Raw genomic sequence first — 20,472 nt, forward strand, 5'->3', positions numbered from 1 at the left:
CCTCTCTCCTTGAATCTGCAGATTTCATGCATGGAGCTCCTAAGCAAGATTGCTATCTCCCCCTCCTTCAGTCAGATACAAAATACAGAGAGGCATTCAGGATTGCTGCTGGGCCATGTTCAGATATGAATGACTGTTGAGGCATCTTTCTTTCTGGTCTGTTCTCACTGTGGCTCATGTGGTATAGATAATCCTTTGAGAGGAGCAAGCAGGATCCCACTGAGCTAGACCCTTCCTAACTGAGGATATTTATACTGTCATGTACTATTGAAATCCCATAGAAAAGGGAATCACTTTTTCTCCAGAGCTAGCTAGAACCAACAGGACTCTTTACCTATGTCAACTAAAGTCATCAGGAGGTGGCTGAGGAAAATAAGACAGAGGATGCCTGCCCTTTTCTAACTAGGCCTCCTGTGTTCCTCTTGCTGCTGGTGGTCTCTTCATATCCAGACCTCAGTGTGTTTTTTCTGAAATACTGAGACGGAAAGGTTAAGAATGTTCAAAGAAAAAGAAGGAGATAATACGGTTTAAACAGTTCAGTTACAGTTTGTTTCTCAAGTGACTCCATTCTAGCTGCTCAGGCCACCTCTTACCCTTAGAAGCTTTGTTTGGCCTCATGTTTTTGGTCCTTGGCCCTATGTGGCCATACTGTCTCTGGACACTCCTTCATTCTCTTGGCATCAGCCAGAAATTCTCTTTCAGAAAGCTGGCTAGTTCTAGGTAATGTTGCTGTGCCACCTGTTTGAAAGGAACTTGCCACTCAAAAGACACCATAGGTGGGTGTGATGTCACACACCTTTAATCCCAGAACTCAGGGTGCAGAGGCAGGTGGATCTCTGTAAATTTGAGGCCAGCCTGGTTTACAGAGTGAGATCCAGGACAGTCAAGGCTGTGTAGAGAGACCGTGTCTCAAAAGAAAAGAAAAGACATTATGCATCTGGTAAAAGTTTACTTCTGAAACCTGGAAGTGAACTTCCTGTTAGTTTCTGTCAAGTATTTAATGGGTGATGAAGGGAAGGCTGGCCTTCAGCTTCCTGAGGTGAACTTGTCATTTTAACTGGATTCTCGTGGCCAAAGTTCCTAAGAAAAGGGGTCTGTACTTTTGTTCTCCATTCCCTGTCTCAGTAGCTCTTCCCTGTGCCACTCCTTACCTGGCCTATTGACATTAGCACTCCTCTCACCAAGATTACGTGGGACTTCATATATGAAGTCCATTGGGTTTTATCACTTCTCATCTTGTTTGGCCACTCTGTGACATTTGACACTAATAACTTGATTTTAAGCTTAAAAATCAGCTCTGTGTATTACAGAAACTTCCAGATCTTAGGTTGACCACAAGTAATAGGAAGAGGGATCAGAAGGGCACATGTGACCCAGGTGCCTGAGATAATGAAAAGGGGTGGTGAGTTGAGAGAATCTTGACTTGTGAAGGGTTGTCTTTGGGAACCATGCAGAGATACAAGGGCCTGTGGCCTGGAGAAGGATAGTGACTGGGAAACTTGCTGAGCTTTTGGACCTCAGCAAGGTTTTGCAAGGAAGAGGTGGAAGCCTTGTTCTCTGTAAATTCTGTTCTTTGTTTGTTGTTTGAGACAGGGTCTCTACATTACATAGCCATGACTATCCTTGGTTTCACTCCAAAGACCAGGCTAGCCTTGAACTTGGAGATCCACCTGCCTCTCTGCTCCTCAAGTACTTGGATTAATGGCATAGGCTACCATGTCCAACCTAATGGTTTTGTTTTGTTTTTTGGTTTTGTTTGTTTTGTTTTGTAATTTCTGAAGTCACACTTTTCCTTCTTGGGCTCCGTTTTTCTCAATTTTCTGTTACTGACACATACCTGAGATACCAGTTTTTAAAAAGGAAGGCTCTTTACTTGCTGCCCTTCTGGAGGGCTAGCAGTGTGGTTGAGTTGGTAGAGTGCTTACCTTGCATGCCTGACACTCTGGGTTTGGCCCCCAGCACTACCTAAAACTAAGTGTAATGGCACAGGTTTCTAATTCCAATATTTGGGAGGTGGTGTCAGGAGGGACTACGTAGGACCCTGTCTCAAAAACAAAACAAAGCAAACCTCACAGGACCTGTATGTGGCCTATGCCTTTAATCCCAGCTCTGAGCAGAAACAGGTAGACCTCTGAATTTGAAGTTGGTATGATCTACATAGTGAGTTCCAGGCCAGCCAGGGCTATATAGTGAGATCCTATCTCAAACAAACAAACAAACAAACAAGGCTAGAGAGATATCTCAGTAGTTAAGAGCACTTGTTGCTGTTGCAGAGGACCCAGATTCAATTCCTAGCATCTGCATGGTAACTCACAATCACTGTGACTCCAGTTCCAGGAGATCCAATGCCCTCTTCTGACCTCTGAGAACACCAGACACACAGACGATGTACAGACATATATGGAAGCAAAACACTCATACATACAAAATAAAAAATTAATCTGAAACACCCCTGGGGCATCAGGGAAGCCACAATAGCCAGCAGTACCTGCCTCTCAGGATTAGTTTGAGGGAAAATATAAGTAAGGACCTTAACATGTTAAAAATAGAGTTTATAAATTAGGAAATAGTAGTACCTGATGTTATTCTATGTGATACCTCTTGAAATTCATACTTGGTTCTGAGGAATGGTTCTAAGTCCCATATCCATGGCACTGGAGGTGGGTGGGGACCCCTGCTGATTTATTGACAGGTGTTATATCTCTGTTCTGTATATTTTTTTTCTTTGTAGTTTAAGACTCCACACTTGGGACATGTGTGTTTCCAACTTGTTCTCTCTTCTCTTTCTTGTAGGCTTCCAGGCCAGTGCCATTATTTAGGCTTGCCAGTGGCGGATTACTTCAAGCAGTGGATTAATCTGAAAAAGGTACCGGCTGAGCTCCACCCACAGCCTTGGTTCTCCTTTACTTCAGACACCTCCCTCCACTCTAGTCTTTCTCTTTGTTTCTTTTCTCAGTATCCCTCTTTCTCTTCCATGGGTAATGTGCACTAAAATGTTGATATTTCTGGGAATGGGGAGCTGCTTGAGGGTCAGGCTACTGGGTGGAGTCCTATTGGTGTCTTCCAAACATATATAGAAGTCCCAGGTAAAGGGATTTTTTTTTTCCTGAATTTCTGGGCTGAACTGTTTTATCATTAGGAAAAACATGGTCCTAGTTGAGCCTTTGAGAAGAAAATTACATATATACATATATATATACATACATACATACATACATACATACATACATACATACATACATACACATACATGTTCATGAGTGTGGTCTCTGTACCTGTAGTTAGGAAGAGGAGTTTGCCTAAGATGGCTTTAGTCTTCCCCTGGCCCTAGCAGAGCCTTGTTCATGTAGGGGAGGTCAGTGGAAGCTAGAACCCTTGGAGCATGGAGGAGGATCTTGGCACTGATACCACATTATAGGACTAGTGTTAGCCCAGGATTATGTGCCTCAAAAGGACCCTGCATAGCTAGGGTAGTTCCCCGTCAGAGAATGAGTCATTCAGAAAACCAGCCTTCCCTGGCACATTTTTAGGTAAGCAGAAAAAATAATGTAGGAATGGCTTCTTGGTTCCTTGCTGAATAGGAATTATTGCTCCAGGAAGCCCGGACCACTGGGAGAATGAAGCTCATGTGTCATTCCAATAGAGAAAAATAGCTCTGGAGTAGTCTCAGATCTACTTGATGCTTAGTGACTCCTAGATGTCTAGAAGAAGGGAAACCACACCAGGGCCAGGATGGAGGCTCCCTATGGGCTTAGCAAAGAGAGGCTAGGGAGGGGGTCACACTGTGAAGATTGGTTCTCACCGTGAGTAATCATGGAAGGGGGTATATGCAGGGAGGAGACTGCCTTCGAGGCAAAAAAAAGAGCAGCCTGCTTTTGGTGTGTGTGGCTGAAGCTGAACATGGAAGAATGGTGCAGGAACTAGTTCTCTAAGTATGTGCTTCACACTGAGATGACTATGGACTTGTTTCCATTCTTTGTCTTGCTTTCCCCTGGTGTGTGCATCCTTCTCATTCTGACACTACTTCTTATCTTTGACTGAGGAAGTTAGGCGAGGCAGGCACTGACCATGAACAATTACTCTGTGAAGTTCACTAGACTTTTTGGTGTGTGATAGCTCTCTGCTTTTAGGTTCCTAGGTAGAAGGGCAGGAGAGCAGCAGACCCATATGGTAACACTAGGGTCACCTTGGTGCTTCAGGCCATCTTGAGCCTCTCCAATCTGTTCTCTACTGTTCTGTCAAGATATGGAAGGAAAGAGTGGGTATAAAGGGAAACTGAGGGCTCTATTCCAAGTTGTCTTTGTGTTTTCTTCTTGTGAGGTAGTTCAAGCAGGCCTGGGGAAGCAAGGGGGCTATTTTAGGCTCTATCTTTGAGCCTGTGCTGCTGCCATCATATGTGAAAATGCTCCCTTGTTATCATCTGGCATATTCCCTCTCCTTGAAGATGGTTTGGACAGCACTTCTGCTGAGCTTCCCTTGTTGTGACACTCCCTGGACTTGGGATATCAGTTAACTCAGTTAGAAATAAGTCTGTGCTGTTAATTCCAGGTGTGTCCATTGGGAGCGCAGAGACAGAGCCTGCTTCTCGCCACTGTCGTCAGTGGCTGGACTGGGGTCAGCTAGACTCAGAGTGTGTATACTTGCTGGCCACCGCCTCATTGAGAACTAGCTTCCTAGAGACCCTCCTGGGTGGAGCTAGGCATGCCTGTGTAGATAGACATGCTGTCCACAAAACAGTGTGCCAGCTGTCAGAGTTTATCTGAGGCTGCCTGCCAGCCTCAACAAATGCAATGTGAAGGCCCGGCCAGGCGAGGCAGGCACTGACCATGAACAATTACTCTGTGAAGTTCACTAGACTTTTTGGTATGTGATAGCTCTCTGCCTTTAGGTTCCTAGGCAGAAGGGCAGGAGAGCAGCTGACCCATATGGTAACACTAGGGTCACCTTGGTGCTTCAGGCCATCTTGAGCCTCTCCAATCTGTTCTCTACTGTTCTGTCAAGATATGGAAGGAAAGAGTGGGTATAAAGGGAAACTGAGGGCTCCATTCCCAGTTGTCTTTCTGTTTTCTTCTTGTGAGGTAGTTCAAGCAGGCCTGGGGAAACAAGGGGGCTTAACCCTTCCTCTCCCTAACTACATTGTGTTCCAGGTGTGTGACTGTGTGAGTGACTGGGTATGAACGCAGCATCCTCATTTCCTAAGGCCTTTAATCAGAGAAGACATGAAATACTGTCTTTTTCAGTTCTCCCCTCTCCTCCTCAGAAACTGGGCTGCCTCAGAAAAGAGTAACTCTTGAACAGCCACGTTTTGACATCTCCTACCTCCGTCTACTTTCCCTGTAGCAGAATGGCAAAAGCCACTGTTGGCCGGCATGTAGGATGTTGTTGAATGATCTTAGATTTTTATTGAGCTTTCAGTTTAGAGAAGACTTGAAGCCCTGCTCCTAGGTCTTTCCAGGAGGGTAGAGATATTGCTGAGGAGTAAGGGAGTACATATTCACGTATATGTGTGTTCACAAACATAGTCACCTCCAGAAATACTTGAAAATGTGCATAGACGTAAATGTGTTTATATACATATATCCATAAAGCACAAAGACATAATATACACGTCTCATCCATAAGCACACATTCTGGAGTACCTTCTTTGTTCCAGGTATTGTGTTAGGTTCTGGGAATATAACAGAAAAGGTGACTGTTATAGATCATTTCATTTCTATTCAGTAACATGTTCTGAGCGGTTCAGAGTTGTGGATCATATAATAAAGAACTGGATTTATTGAGGTAGAGTCTGAGGAAGGATATTTAAATTATAGTCTGAAGGAGGAATTGGCCAAGCTTAGGAAGCAGCGTATGGTGAGGCCCTGAGGTAAGGAGAAGCCTGGCATCTTTATAAAAGCCACGAAGACAGAGTTTTTGCCTCTGTTGATTGTTCTCTCCCTATCATTTTGGAGGGTTCGCAGGACAGAGAAACTCAGTTGTCATGCACTGAATGAACGACTGCCAAGGCATGGGGAACAATGAGAAGAGAACGGTAACATGACATAAAGCTAAAAGGCCTGGCTGGAGCTTGTAGGCCATGTCTTGATTGTAGTCCTTATCTTTAGGATGAAGAAGAGCTACTAAAAGGATATTAAAAGAAAAATTTATCTCATTTCGTTTTTTGTTTTGTTTTGCTTTGTTTTGTTTTGAGGCATAGTCTCATGCTGTAGCCTAGCTGGCTTTGAACTTTTGACATTCTTCCTGTCTTAGTGTCAGTAGTGTTGGATTATGCACATGAGCCACCATGTCCATCTCGTTTGAATTAAAAAAAAAAATTCTGTGGTCTCTTATTAAAAAACAACAACAACAACAAAAAAAAAAAAAAAAAAAAAAAACAAAAAAAAAAAAACCAACTGCAAGAGACCAGGCACTGGCTTTTCTAACTGGCTTTGCAGTTGGTGTTTGTAGGTGGGACAGATCATTGTTTGGTCACATTGCTGAACGTTGCATGTCAGGCCTTTGTTTATCGAATACTAGTTTTGGCCCTTTTCTAATGATTATTCTGTTGACACAGTCAGATCTTTAGTAGCTCATGGAGGGTAAGAATGAGAAAGCACCATCACCAGTTGAATAAGACTGTTTCTGTGGTCCAGGTGGCACATGGTAGTTACTTGGTTTAGACGGCTAGTTGTGGAAATAGAGAACTGGGATGGGCTGTAGAGTGTTGAATGATGTAGTCAATTCCGTTATAACATAATAACATACAGGTTCCTAAAGGTCTCTATACTACCTGGATGTGACCACCCAGGCCTGCAATCCCAGCACTTGGAAGGTTGAACCGGGAGAATTGCCCTTAATTCAAGGCTAGCCTGAGCTACAGACCAATCTGGGTTACAGAGTAAGACCTTGTCTGAAAAACCAATCCAAAACAACAAAATCTCTTACACTAAGGAAAAGTCATGCAGTAGAAATGACCCAGGGAGTGCAGCACACAGAAACTCCAAAATAACAGAGTAAAAGAGAGACATCTACTTTAATTCATACTGTAGTCTCACAGTTAAATGACTAGAAATATATAAATACTATAATAAATGTAGCACTTTACTTTGGATAAAAAAAATTAAAGTTTGTATGTAGAAATGGATATAAGAAAGGCGATATAGTAGGTGAGTTATTGTGAAGAAGTGAGGTAAAAAAAATTTGTCTGAAATCAAATAGGAAATTGTACCCAGAAGGATGTGGCTGTAACATGTATGATGATCTTAGTGGCTGCTAGTTGTGGCAGAGGTGCATGTGTGCATTTTATGTGACCCGACAGCTGTGTTCTCGGACAGTTCTCTGTTCAGCCAAGCTTAGCTTCCTTTATCTCTCCTCTCTTTGTGAGGCAGAATCTCTCTGTGTAGCCTAGGCTGGCATAAGATTGGGAATCCTGCCTCCACCTCTCAAGTACTGGGGTTAGAAGTACACACTACCACATCTGGCAGATCTAGTATATCACTTGGAAAAAAATGACAGAAACATGCAAAATTGGCATTGTGCTAAATAATCCATTAATACATCAGTTGCATTGGGACAAACTAGTTCTTTGAAAGTGAGTGTTGTAATGGTACCAGCTGTGTAACAGACAAGACATGTCATTGGTTGTTAGAGTTAGGGGTGAAAGAAGAGGCCATTATGGCCTCGAGTCTATGATTGAGCACCTCTTGGAACTGCTCACACCTGGTGTACACACACAGACATGAAGGCAAAACAGCCATACACATGCAAAAATGATGAGAAAGATTTAAAAATTTAAATAAGACATGAAATTATTTAACCAATTCATGTATCCAAGTGTCATTTCTTCAACATGATAGCAGTATAAAATTATGAGGTATTTTGCCTTTTTCAGATTAAGTCTGATGGATAAATTAATTCTTATATCACATCTCAACTAGGAAGCAAAATATCAGAAATAATGCTTTAAATTTTGTAAAATTAACAGTTTAAAATACAGCATTTCTAACTCAAGTGGTTTTAAACATACTCAAAAGTTTCTCAAGGAAGTTGTAATTCAAATTCATTAAAACTAAATACAAACTAAGAATCATCTCTCAGTCATACTAGATATATTCCAAGTGATCTATTGCTGTGTGTGCCAGGGGAAACTCTAACGGCAGCACAGATGCTAGTGGCTAAACGTCTGTCCTCCCCAGATGCCATGGTAGGATTTAACTGCTACTATAACAGTGCTGAGAGGAGAGGTCTTCAGGAGACCATTAGGGCATGGGAGCTGGCCACATGAATGGATCAATATCATCCTTTCAGAAGGGCACTGGTTTTAAGAGTGGTGCTGGACTACCATGTCCTCTGTCTCCCATACTCTCCTGTCATGTGAAGCCTTCCGATGATGCAGCAAGAGGTTTCTTACCAGATGATGCCTCTGGAGCTCAATTGTCTCAGCCTCCAACAGAACTGTGAGCCAAATAAACTTTTATTGTTTATAACTTACCAGGTCTGTAGTATTCTGTCAAAACAGTAGAAAATGGACTAAGACAATAGGTCTAAAACATAATATACAATCAATAAACAGCAACTATTTCTATTAGAAAATACTGCTCCTGGCTCTTCATTTTCTACCTACCTACTGTGGTATCTCAGTGTTCTGCTTTAGCTTTCTTTTTCCTACCCTGTATATACTTCTTGGGTTCATTTTATCATTAATGTCAACAACTTGTCCGAATCAGTACCTCTTATCAGACCTATTCCTTTGTCCAACTACCTCTTCAACAGAGTCACAAGAATTGCTCAAAGATGTCAAGATTTAACAGTCCCATTTTAAACTCCTCCCCGCCCCGCTTAGATCTTAAGCTGCTTCTTCTACTACCACTGAGGGAAGCCAACACAGGAAACTACAAGCAGGAACTGAAGGAGTGACCATGGAGGTCACTGCTTCTTGACACGTTCCCTCCAGCTTGCTCCATCAGCTTTCTTATGCACTCCATGACCACCTACCCAGGATGGCACTGCCCCTAGTGGGCTGGGCCCTCCCATATTAGTCTTTAATCAGGAAAATGTTCCACAGACTTGCCTATGGGCCAGCCTTATAGAGACATTTTCTCAGTTCAGATGTCAAGTTGACAAAAACCAACCAGCACAATTTTTCCCCCTCTCAACTTGGTACACAAATACATTACTTATTAAACCATAACCCTTTCTTTCTTGTTCATCTCCAAGATCTTATATTAATATCAGTATTGTAATATAAAGCACATTCCAACTTTCAAAAGTCCCAGTCTTTAAAAATTCAAGCACTTTAAAAGTTCAGTCTCTTTAACATGTCCACGGCTTCTTTAAAAGTCCAAAGTCTTTTGAACTGTGTGCTTCTATAAAATAGAAAGTAAATCACATCTTTCTTACTCCAAGAAGGAAGAAACAGGGCCCAGTCACAATAAAAGCAAAACCAAACTCCAATAGTGTAAATAATTTTATATCCATTTATTTGTATCCAGGGCTCATGGTCTTCTGGACTCGGGGTCCTTGGCAGTGCCATTTCTGCCATCCATAGCTTATCTGGTAGCCTCATGCCAGCCTCACTGTACTTCTGTATTTGTTGTTCATCTCACAGCGCTGGCATCTCAATGTACTAGGGTCTCTACCGCAGGTGAGGCTGTACCTTCACCAGTGACCTTTCTTCAGGGACTCCAACCCCCACGCAGTACCAGGCCTCAGCTGTTCTTCATGACCCCTCCTGTTGTTCAGCTTCCATGCTCCCAAAACCAGTAACTGTGGTGACAGTTTTGGAATTTTGGTTTCTTTAGCCCTGATGACCAGAACTGCATATACTCAATTAAAAATATCTCATTAGCAAGGCCAGTGATTTAAGGCACCTAGCCTAATGACTTGAGTTTGATCCCCAAGATCCATGTGGTGAAAGAGAGAACCAACTGCTGAATACTGTCCTATTGCTCCCCGACATACGCACATGTGCACAGACATAAATAAGTGAATAAATATAACTTAATATAAAATAAACTAATAAAATAATTTTCATAGTATTACATAAACAGTGCCATTAAAGTTTCTGAAGAACTCTCTGAATTTCCTCTAAGCCTCCTTGTTGGTGCTATTCTCAGCATTCTCTTCCAGGCTCCCACAGGAGAAGACAGGACAGTGAGCTTCAAACACTCAATGGCTTTTTCAACCCAAAGTTCCAAAATCTTTCTGCAGTCCTCCCACAAACAACATGGTCTGGTCTGTCTCAGCAATGCCCTATGCGTGACCTTGGTGCCCATTTTTGTCCTAGTTTGATTTCTGTGACTGTGATGAGGACCATGACCAAAAGCAACTTGGGGGAAGAAGGTGTTTATTTGGCTTACATATCCGAAATCACAGTTCATTGAGAGACACTGAGGCAGGAACTGAAACAGAGAACATGGAGGAACAGTGCTTATTGATTTACTCGAATGGCTTGCTCACTTTGGTTTCTTAGGTATCTCAGACCGCCGGCCTGGGTGTAGCACTGCCCCAGCATGTTGGGCTCTCCCATATTAATCTTTAAATCAAGAAAATATCCCACAGACTTGCCTACAGGCCAACCTTATAGAGGCATTTTCTCAGTTCAGATTTTCTCTTCTCCATTATATCTAGGTTTGTGTCAAACTGTCAGAACAAAACAAAACAAACAAACCAGCCAGCACACCATATGATGGCTTGATGACTTTTGTTTTTCCCTGTGAGACAAGTAGGTAAACCATTTGCTGGAAACAAATAGAAAAGTCTAGAAGGGCTTACAGAAAGTAGGAGAGGACTTCCATCCCTTTGGTAAGTAGACATGGGAGCTGATGAGGACAGGGGGAGTCCTAGGCAGTGTTGAGGGTCCAATCAGTGACATTAGTTTGCAGCAGAGCCACTCTGTTCACTTACCCATCTTAGCAGAGTTCAGCAGTTTGGGGTGGGTGTGGAGAAAGGGGACTTAGGTTTGTCTGTGTGGAGAGTTTTTGTAAGGGGTTATGATATGAAATGAAAAGGGAGTTAAAAGATATTGTCAAGGCAGCAGTTGACAAGATAGAGAAGGGATCTGCTGGGTACAGACAAAGCAGGTGGGTCCTGCTGAAATGAGGAACAAGCACAGTAGGCACAGCCAAGTGTGCCAGATAGCAGGGTGAACAGTGGAACGTCTAGCCAGGTGTAGTGGCTGCTGCCTGAAATCCCAACACTCAGGAGGCTGAGGCAGGAGGATCGCTGCAAATTCCAGGCTATCCTGGACTACAAGAAACTCTTAGAAAAATTAAAAAAGGGCTAGGGAGGTGGCTCAGTTTGCCTGTCACACAAGCATGAGGATCCCAGCACCAGTGTAAAAACCAAGGATGATACTGAGCAACTGCAGTTTTAATGCAAAGAGGATTACTAGTTGGAGGTCACCCTTGATCCCTTGAATCTAAAGCAAGTTTGAAGCTGGCCTAGGCTGCATGAGACTCTGACTTTAAAAAAAAAAAGACGTTTGAATTAATGATTATAAAAAGTGGGATACTGGCAATTTTAAAGTATAGCCACAGAAGTGGTGGCTAAGGCTGAACAGAAAAAAATGTTCTAAATGATGGATTATGAAACAGGAAGGTTGGTTGAGACATGTCCAGAAAGGTGTGTGGATAGACACATGAATACAGAAAGTGAGCCTTGCCCAATGCATATGCATGACACATAGGTACAAATGAATGTATAAGTACATGCCTACACATATATAAACACTTCATGTTTGTGCGGACCAAGCTGTGCAGCTGTGTGTATACATACTCCTAACTGTCAGGAATTTCCTCTCATGCCACAGCCTGCCGGGGTGGGCTTTGTGTGGGAAAGTAAGCAGGCAGCCTTAGGGAGAATCTAGGTTGGGCAAGCAGGCTGGCTGTCCAGCCCCTAGGGGCTGCCCAGAATTGAACAGTCAGGTCAGCAGGGTGGAGACTATAGCTCTACTTCCCCATTGCCACCATGCTCCATGCCCCGCTGTGCTTTCTGTGTGCTCTGAAAGGGTGAGCTTATGGCCAGACATTTGAGGGAGAGCGGAGAGGAAGACAGAGCTTTTGGGGTCTTCCCAGGAAGCACTGTGTCTCCTGCTGTCTCTGGGAAGGGACAGCAGGAGAAACTGCTGAAGGGAGCATTGGAGTCTACGATTGAGTGTGACTTTTCCTGACCTTGAGCACTCAGAGTCCCAATCAGTGCAGTAATAAATTAAGGGCTTATGGAGAAATAAATTCTCGGCCTTAATGAAGTTTTTTGCTGGGGGCCATCGGTGGGTCATTAGGTCGTGGTGCTGTAGATCCGAGGCTTCAGAGAGTGGCTGGGCTAGTGGGGAAGCCAGCAGGCAGGAGTGATCCAGAAGGCTGCCCATCAGGTTGCCGTTTGGACCCTTTACAGAGGGGGCCTGAGTGGCACCAGTACAGACCCCTCTGCTGGGACTCTTCGTCTTTTTTTTTTTTTTTTCCTGGCTAGGACTCTTAAGAAGCTCATTTGAAGAAGACTAGAACAAACCTCAAGTGAAAAGAGATGTGACTATGTAGGCGCCCTGCAGCGTTCTGAGAGGGAAGCTTGCACGAATGGCAGACGCTTGAGCACTGTGGTCAGAACCAAGCGGGAATTGTGGTCCAGGTCTTTGTCACCATCCAAAAGCAGTGCAGTCTGGATTAGATACCCGAGACCTCTGGCCATCTTTGAGGATCAGGCTATCTAAGCCTAGGGTGCAGGATAGCCCAGGAGGGATTGAGGGCATGGCGGAGCACAGGTATGGCCTCGTGGAGAAGCTGTCACCAGTGTGCCTGGGCTGCTGTGAGCAGGAGGTTGCTGACCTGTGAGTGGAAACTAGAACCCAGGCCTCAGGCCTCCAGTTTCTGAGTTTTCCTCACAGCCCACTCTCTGCACTGTGTGCCTGGGGCTGCGCTCGTGAAGTGTAGTCCAGAAGAAGAGGTGGGACAGCACTGTGCTCGTGTCAGCTGCCGGAGTCCCTGCCAGTGCCTCCTTTCTTCTTGCCTCCCTGCCCCCATGCTCTAGTGCCCAGCCTGGGCTTTTCCTTTAAATATGTCTTACAGCTGTCTGAACTCTGAAATTCCTTTCACTCCTTCCCTCGCCTTGTTAACATGTGTTGCCTTTGGGGTAATCAGGGAAAAAATATTATGTCCTTTTACAATTACCGGGTTTTGGAATATTAAAATGTCTCGCTGCATCGGCACTGTTATTTTGATTGGTATTCTAACCTTTGACTAGCCCATAAAGCGCGCCGCTCCTGAAGCCAATATTGCAGGACTGAAATTTAATTCCGAAATGATTCCAGATAATAGGGAGACAGATAATATATGCATGAAGGATATTATGTTTGGACTAACTGCAGCAGGGCCAGGGCTGGGGAGCTGAATAATAGCCCAGAGTGAGTTATAATCTGTGGGACAGAAATGCCTTACTGTCAGGGCCAGGAGAGGAACTCTTAAATCAAAGGCACAGGAAACTGTGGTCGCAGGGTGCTCATTCTGACAGGAAGAGCATTGGAGCCAAGAGGGTAGCTGTTGAGGCTCTGCCCATTCTTTCTCTTAAGCTATGAAGCAAGGTCCTGGATGACATAGGTCATTGATGTTCATATAGGACATCTTGTTGTCCATACTTCTTTCCTTCCCATAACAGCAAACTTCTTGCTTCTTTTCACACATACATAATTGTTCATCTGTGTCTTATGCTGCTCCTTTACATTTTATTTTCTCCTTGTAGTGTATTTAGAAAACTCCTGTTCATCCTGCAGAACCCATTTATGTGAGCCCCTCTAACATACACACACACACACACATACACACACACACACACACACACACAAACTCACACACACAAACTCACTCACTCACTCACCCCTATCTCTAGTAAAAAGGAATCTGTCACCTCTTCTCCTATGGCTTTAGAACTTTGTACTAAGTGTATCATATACTAGCACATTTGTTTTTTCCTACTAGCCTGTGAGGTCCTTAAAGTCTCTGTTTTCAATACCCCGCCCTGGACACTAAGTGGGTATTGGCAAGTATTAACTGAATCCTTACTGAGTCAGGCTGCTGTAGACAGATATCTGTCCAGTTTGCCAAGCAAATGCAAATGGGCTTAGAGAAATTAAGCATCTTTCTACAGGCAAACAGCCAGAAAGAGGTAAATCCTAAGTGTATCTTAGACAGATGGGCAGGGAGGGGTTAGTGATAAAGTAAGACAGACACTCACCTCCATCTCTCCGGAGCCCCATATTATAGTCCTCCTGCTTTAGGCTCTGGTCTGAGCACTCGTGGGACTTGAGGCATGGTAGGAACGAGACCTTCTGTTGTTGCAGTTGACCTTTGGACAGTTACTCTATACCAAAGGCACTTCTCTACTATGAATGTGTAGCTGACTATGAGGGAAGGGCCCCACAGCGTGAGGCAGGCAGAATACATGGGGTCTCAGGGGTGTCTGAAAGCATCACAGACATTGGTTTCCCTGTAGTCCTTGAGGCACAGCGCTTATGGAATGTGGTGGTGGAGAAATACACCATGCAAACAAAACTGAGAGGTCTGCCAGCCAACCTTGTGAGCTGGAGCCAGTTTCTTCCTGGACCAGTAGAAAATGGCTGGCTTATTGTGCCCTAGTATCCACTCAAAAATAAGAAACATAGTATAAATGTAGAGTTGACCAGAGGAAGAGGCAGGAGCATCCTTGAGTTGCCTCTGTACTTGGTACACCCAAAAGAGATGAGCAGGCCTCAAGGAGAAGAGAGGTCAAGGAGACAAGAGTGCAGGTGTGCAGTGGGAGTCTGCCCGCAGGTACTATGGAGAAGAGCTCCCCAGCAGGTTCAAACTAGGGAAGATGGACTCAGCACTGTCCTTGTGCTGTGTCACCTCCGCATACATGGAGGAGCAGTCTGCTGTCCCAGGCCTGGCTGTCTAGTAGAATAGAGTTACAGGCAGCCTAGGTGCTTGTTAACTGTCGCCGATATAAGGACAGACCCTTAACCTTCCCTGAACCTTGCTTTCCGTATTTGTAAAGTGGAGTTAGTAATTAACAAAACCAGATGTGGCTCTAAATGCTTAGTCTTTAGAGCTGGGTCCCCAGCTGCCCTGCAGGGAAAGGAAGAAATGGAAGCCCTGAGTGCTCATATGCCCTCCACAGCCAGCAGCAGTGGGTGGCAGAGCAGGCACTGGAATGAAGGCTGAGTCCGTGCTCTCAGACAGCTTTGCTGCCCCCAGAGCAAAGGCAGGAGGAGCTATTTTTATTGGGGGTTAGGTAGTGAGAGGGTGAGTCAGGAAAGGTTTTAGCAAGGAGGCTCTTGGGCGAGTTCTGAAGATGAGTAAGTTTTCAGGGGCCAGTGGGAGAGACTTCCAGGCAGCGCCTGTGGGGTCCAAGACTGCCGGCCAGATCAGGGGATGCAATGGTGATATTAAGCTACAGGTGTGGACTTTTCACCTGTACTTTTTACCAACAAAAAGCAGAGAGCGTGGGCAGGGGCAGTAGCTCTCGGAAACCTCCATGTTTGTGTCCATGCAAGGGAGAGAGGGCAGGGCTATCCTCTGTGAGGAGGCCACTTGCTCTGAGACATATCAGTGGTGGCCAGCCGAAGACTCCTGGGGAGAAGGCTGCAGCCCTCCAGCATGGGGGTTAGAGTTAGGGGAGTTCATTCAAGATGTCTATAAAGCTCTTAGAAGGCTGCCACACCATGTGCGGTGGGCGGCTTGTTATACCAGCTGCTGGTGCCACCGTGTTCCACATCTTTGGTGGATACAGTCACAAGGGGAGAGTGGAAGAGGGAGTCAATTTAGGGTGATGGGATTCTGTCTTCTGCCAAGGTCCCAGTGCCCTCCGCAGTGGACCTCACCTCAGAATTCTTGCGGTATCCTCTGTGGCAGGACATACCAGGCCTAACTCTTTGCTTGTCCTGGCTGCTGCTAAGTCTGTCCCCTGTCCACTGAGGGTAGTCTCCTAGTCTTAGTCCCACAACGGACCTTTTCCTTTTGTCCTTCAGTCCATTCTGGGTTTGTTCTGGTGCACAGAGTGGGTAGTTCTGCCTGATCATTTGAGGGCTTTTCTGACATAGACTTTGTATCCTAGCCTTCAGGGTCAGTTACCAGAGCCCAGCATAGCTCAGAATCTGTGTGTCTTGGCTATTTCATGTCCCCTAGTACATCACTGTGAGAGACCCTGAGCCACATGAAGAAAGGGATCAGACAGAATCTGATCTGCTTTCACAGAACCAGGGGCCAGTGGGGAATGTCAAGAGCCTCATGGGGCATCCATACTGTGGAAGAGTGAGGGACTGTTTGGGAGGGGTGGGGTATGGCTGGCTGGCGAGATCGGTGCTCCTCCACTGGGTCTTCACAGAGGCTCAATCACTCTGCCTTATCCTTGGCTTTGAATTTTGTTTTTCCTTCCTTTGTTGCTTCTCGGGACCCTGAAAATAGGGAGGAGTTGTACAGAAGTCAAGGCTAGAATTTCAGGAGGCACAATCTTGCCTCGTGTCTGCCACACTGTCCTGCAGGTCACCCTGCTAAGACAGACTTGAGCATGTCTGACAGTGTCAATAATAATAGAGCACTAATGCACTGGCCTTAATTGGTGCGAGCCTCAGTGCTGGCTGCTCAGCGTACAGCATACAGGATCCTCACAGCGACTTAGCAAAGAAGGACTTGTCCCTATTTTATGGTGCAGAAATGGAAACCGTTTCAGCTGCCCAAGGCCACAGACCAGGAAGATATAAATCCAGGTTCCTTCCTTTCATAGTTTCCCTCTTGTCACTTGGCCAGTAGCAGATACTACCTGAAGGCAACTCTTCTGTCTGTCCTGGTTTAAGCTAGAGGCAAACACACAGCAGCCACCACTTGTCAGACAGTCAGTAAAGTCAGTGCTTGGGGAAGGCCAGGCTTGGCCTCACATTCCATCCCTGCCAAGGGATGTTTAATGTGTAGGTGTAATGCGTAGTGTGTAAGAGGGTGCGCCCATGTATACGTGTTTCTGTGTTTAGAAAAGTATATCTCCCCATATCTACATCCGTGTGTATTCTGATGTGTGCACATGCCTACACAAGGATGTGTGGGATTTGTGGTCTGGCTCCAGGTACTGCCGTGGGCAGATGAGGCCCTTGTCTCTAGAGGGCAGCATGGTGCAACACAAAAAGACACCGAGGTGAAACCTGGAAGCAGAAAAATAAAGACCATCTCTGGTGTTGTTGAGTCACTTGCTCTGCAGGCTTTGGTTTCCTTAGCTAAAGAATAAAGGACTTGGATGGGGTAGACCCTTCCCATAGTGTCTTCTATCCTTGCCAGCGTGAGTGTATTCATGGCACCTTAAGTTCCTTTTTTTTTTTTTTTTTTTTTTTTTTTTTTTTTTGCTATAACAGAGAGATAGGGAGTTAGGTTTACTATTGCTGGAGTAAAACACCGTGACCAAAAGAAAAGTTGGGGAGGAAATTGTTTATGTTGCTTATACTGACATAGCACTGTTCATCATCGAAGGAAGTCTGGGCAGGAACTCAAATAGGGAGAAACCTGGAGGCAGAAGGTGAAACAGGTCATGGAGAGTGCTGCTTACTGGCTTGCTACTTACAACTTGCTTAACCTGCTTTCTTACAGAAGCCAGGACCACCAACCCAAGGATAGTACCACCCACAATGGGCTGGGCCCTCCCCTATCAGCCACCACTTAGGAAAAGGCCTACAGGCTTACCTACAGCCAGAACTTACAGAGACATTCTCTAGGTTGAGTATCCATCTTCTCCAGTGACTGTAGCTTATGCTGTGTTGACATAAAACTAGCCAGAAGAGTCAGATGGGAGAAGAAAGGCTTCTGCTTCCCCTTTCCTGCTTTCCCCTTTCCAACTCTGTAAGGTTGGAACTACTGCAGGAGAGGCAGGATACAGCCAGGTGTCTTTCAAGAGCTGGGACCAATGGTGGTACACAAGTTTGGCTAGATGATGGTACCTGTCTGAGTTTGAGGTGGCCTTTATTGGAGCAGAGAGCCATTAGTTTGGACTTTACCAGGAAAATAAGGACTAGAAGCTTGTTGTCACCTGGATTCTTTGAAGGATAGAAGGGACAAAGACAGGACTCTCAGTACTATACATGAAGGGAGGTGGGGCCTTCCTCTGGCCTTTGATCCCTTCTGTTGATTGTGTTGTTAGCTGCTGAGTGATGGCTGGGTAGAGACCTAGGAAAGTTGGTGGCTTTGTGGTCACACTCAGGGCCTTTTGGCAGTATCTTGAGGGGATTAGCTTAGCTGATCCAGATGACTCCTGGGGTTCAAGTGAGATTTTAGCAGGGTTCTATCCCATTGGCTAGTCTTCAGTTCCCTGTCATTTCTGGACTGACAGGCTGGGTCCCTGCAGCAGGATCAGGCAGTATGCGTGTGGACTGGGTACTCTGTGAAAACTTCTGACTTGGTTGGACCCAAACCTTAGGTAACAGGTAGACTGCATCTATTTTTATAGTCATCCATTCGCCACTAAGGACTCTGAAGCCATGTGTCAGGCATCTGGACTCAGAGGTGAATCAGACGTGGTCTTCACCTGTACAGAGCTCCTGGTCCAAATGGTAGAGGAATGGGGCCATAGGCAAAAGGGGTGTTTGTGTGTGTGCCGGTGATAGAAGTGGTGAGCACGGTGGGAGAAGGTCTGTATACATGCCTGTGTTTTTAAACAACTAGTTTATTCACTTTTTGTTTTTATAATTAATTTATGTTTAATGAATTAACATAAAGTAAGAGGCAGAGGGTCCCTGTAAGCCTGTCTGCCTGTTCACATGCCCTAAGAGTGACGCTGTCGTACTAGTCCCTGCTCTTGCCTGCTGTGGTTTCTTCAAAGGCCTTGAGAGTCTTGAGATCCTACTTGGAGACGGAGTGGCACGGCTGGGAATGAGCAGGTGTGCCTGTGAGTGTGCGCAGGCATACGTGAGTGCCCTGGTGTGCATACAGGAGCTGTTAGTGGGCTGTCTTTAGCACCAGGACCACTCTTTTGGTGGTAGCCCTGGCCTTGGCACCTACTTGCTTGTAAGCAGGCAGTCAGGCTGCAGGCAGATCCCAGAGCAGGCCTGAGGCCTCCCCAGTGGTGTGTTTGCTGTGCCTAATTACCCGACAGTTGTTTAACTATGCAAGCTGCATGCCTGCCTTTATTGCACTGTGATTGCCGAGCTGCCTATGGGGAGTGTCATAAAAAGATATAAAATGCCCATTATCTGTCTGACGCCCTCCTCCTGGACTGTGGGTGTTTGTGTTTTATTTTATTTTTATGGCTCCAGGGAAGCTCTGCAGGAAGAAAAGGGAGGAATGAGGAGAGGGAGGGGAAGGCCCTATAGGAATTGGGGGTTGGGAGACTGAGGAGCCCCTACATGCCAGTCTCTGAAGGACTCTACTGACCAGAGCAGAAATATAGGAATGGCAGGTCTCAAATGGGGACAGACTGCTCAGGAAATAAGACCTGCTCTTCCCTTCCCCACCCACCTGCAAGTCCTGCAGTTTAGTTTCTACCTCCTCTCTGCTGGCCTCCTCCCTGCATGCAGCGTGCATGCTTGCTGCCTTTGGTGTAGGGCGTTCCACAGAGGCTGAAAAGAGGCTGTGGATGGTCTCTCGTCCTCTAGCTCAGTGACTCAAACTGCGTGATTGCCTCCTAGAACATTATGGCTTGCTTTAAGGCGAAGATCGGGCACTGCCACTTGCCTGTTTTACTCTCCTGAAGCCTTTCGTCTCTGCAGCTTCAGCTGCCCTCTTCCTGCCAGCCACAGTGGTGCTTTCTGGTTTGAGGCTTAAGGAGAACACCTAGAGCAGGAAAAGGAAGTAACTAGATAGATCATCAGTCCTGTGCCAAGCAACCTATGTAAAGTCAGAGACCAAAGGTCAGAACTCAGCAAGAACCTGACCTTGGAGAGCTCATGCTGTATAACTAGCGTACCAGGGTTCATGGATGATGTTCAGTATGTCTATTAAATGAGATTGAGTTCAGTATAGTTTGTTGCTTGTGTGCATTCATTCGTCCTTCATTCATTCATACTATTGAGCAGCTACTGGTTAAGCACTCCACCAAGCACTGAGAAATATGAGAGGAACAGACAAAGTTCTAGCCCTTAGTAGTTATTAAGAATGTGTTCTACAGCCGGCAGTTTGGGGAGACAAACCTTCCATCTTAGACCATGGCCAAGTTAGTTCGTAAGTTCGTGGAGAAGGCTCCAGGGCTGTTGAACGCTGCCGTGACTTACTCGAAGCCTCCATTGGCCACATTTTGGCAGTATGCCAAGGTTGAGCTTGTTCCTCCTACCCCTGCTGAAATCCCTACAGCTATTCGGAGCTTGAAAAATATAATTTAAAGTGCTAAAACTAGTATCTTCAAACAGCTTACAGTTAAGGAAGCTGTGCTGAATGGTTTGGTGGCCACTGAGGTGTGGATGTGGTTTTATACAGGAGAGATCACAGGCAAACGTGGCATTGTTGGCTATGATGCTTGAAGACCGGTCTTTAACGTCTGATTTTATTTGAGAGTTAT

At 45.4% G+C, this 20,472-nt stretch overlaps 1 protein-coding gene and 1 pseudogene across 5 annotated transcripts in view; both read left to right on the forward strand.

The window, feature by feature from the left end:
- The window catches only part of Eri3 (ERI1 exoribonuclease family member 3), a 128,969-nt gene that overhangs the window by 64,116 nt on the left and 44,381 nt on the right, over window positions 1-20,472 (forward strand). For all 5 annotated transcript variants that reach the window (XM_055618508.1, XM_055618510.1, XM_055618506.1 and 2 more), the window contains one exon: window positions 2,794-2,866. In XM_055618508.1, the coding sequence (XP_055474483.1) occupies window positions 2,794-2,866 (73 nt within the window). The remainder of the gene's footprint in view (window positions 1-2,793; window positions 2,867-20,472) is intronic.
- LOC129685088 (ATP synthase subunit g, mitochondrial-like) lies at window positions 20,117-20,434 on the forward strand (annotated as a pseudogene).

The sequence above is a fragment of the Psammomys obesus genome, unplaced genomic scaffold, assembly GCF_907164565.1.
Source record: "Psammomys obesus unplaced genomic scaffold, mPsaObe1.curated_primary_1811, whole genome shotgun sequence".
In the NCBI taxonomy this organism is placed as follows: Eukaryota; Metazoa; Chordata; class Mammalia; order Rodentia; family Muridae; genus Psammomys; species Psammomys obesus.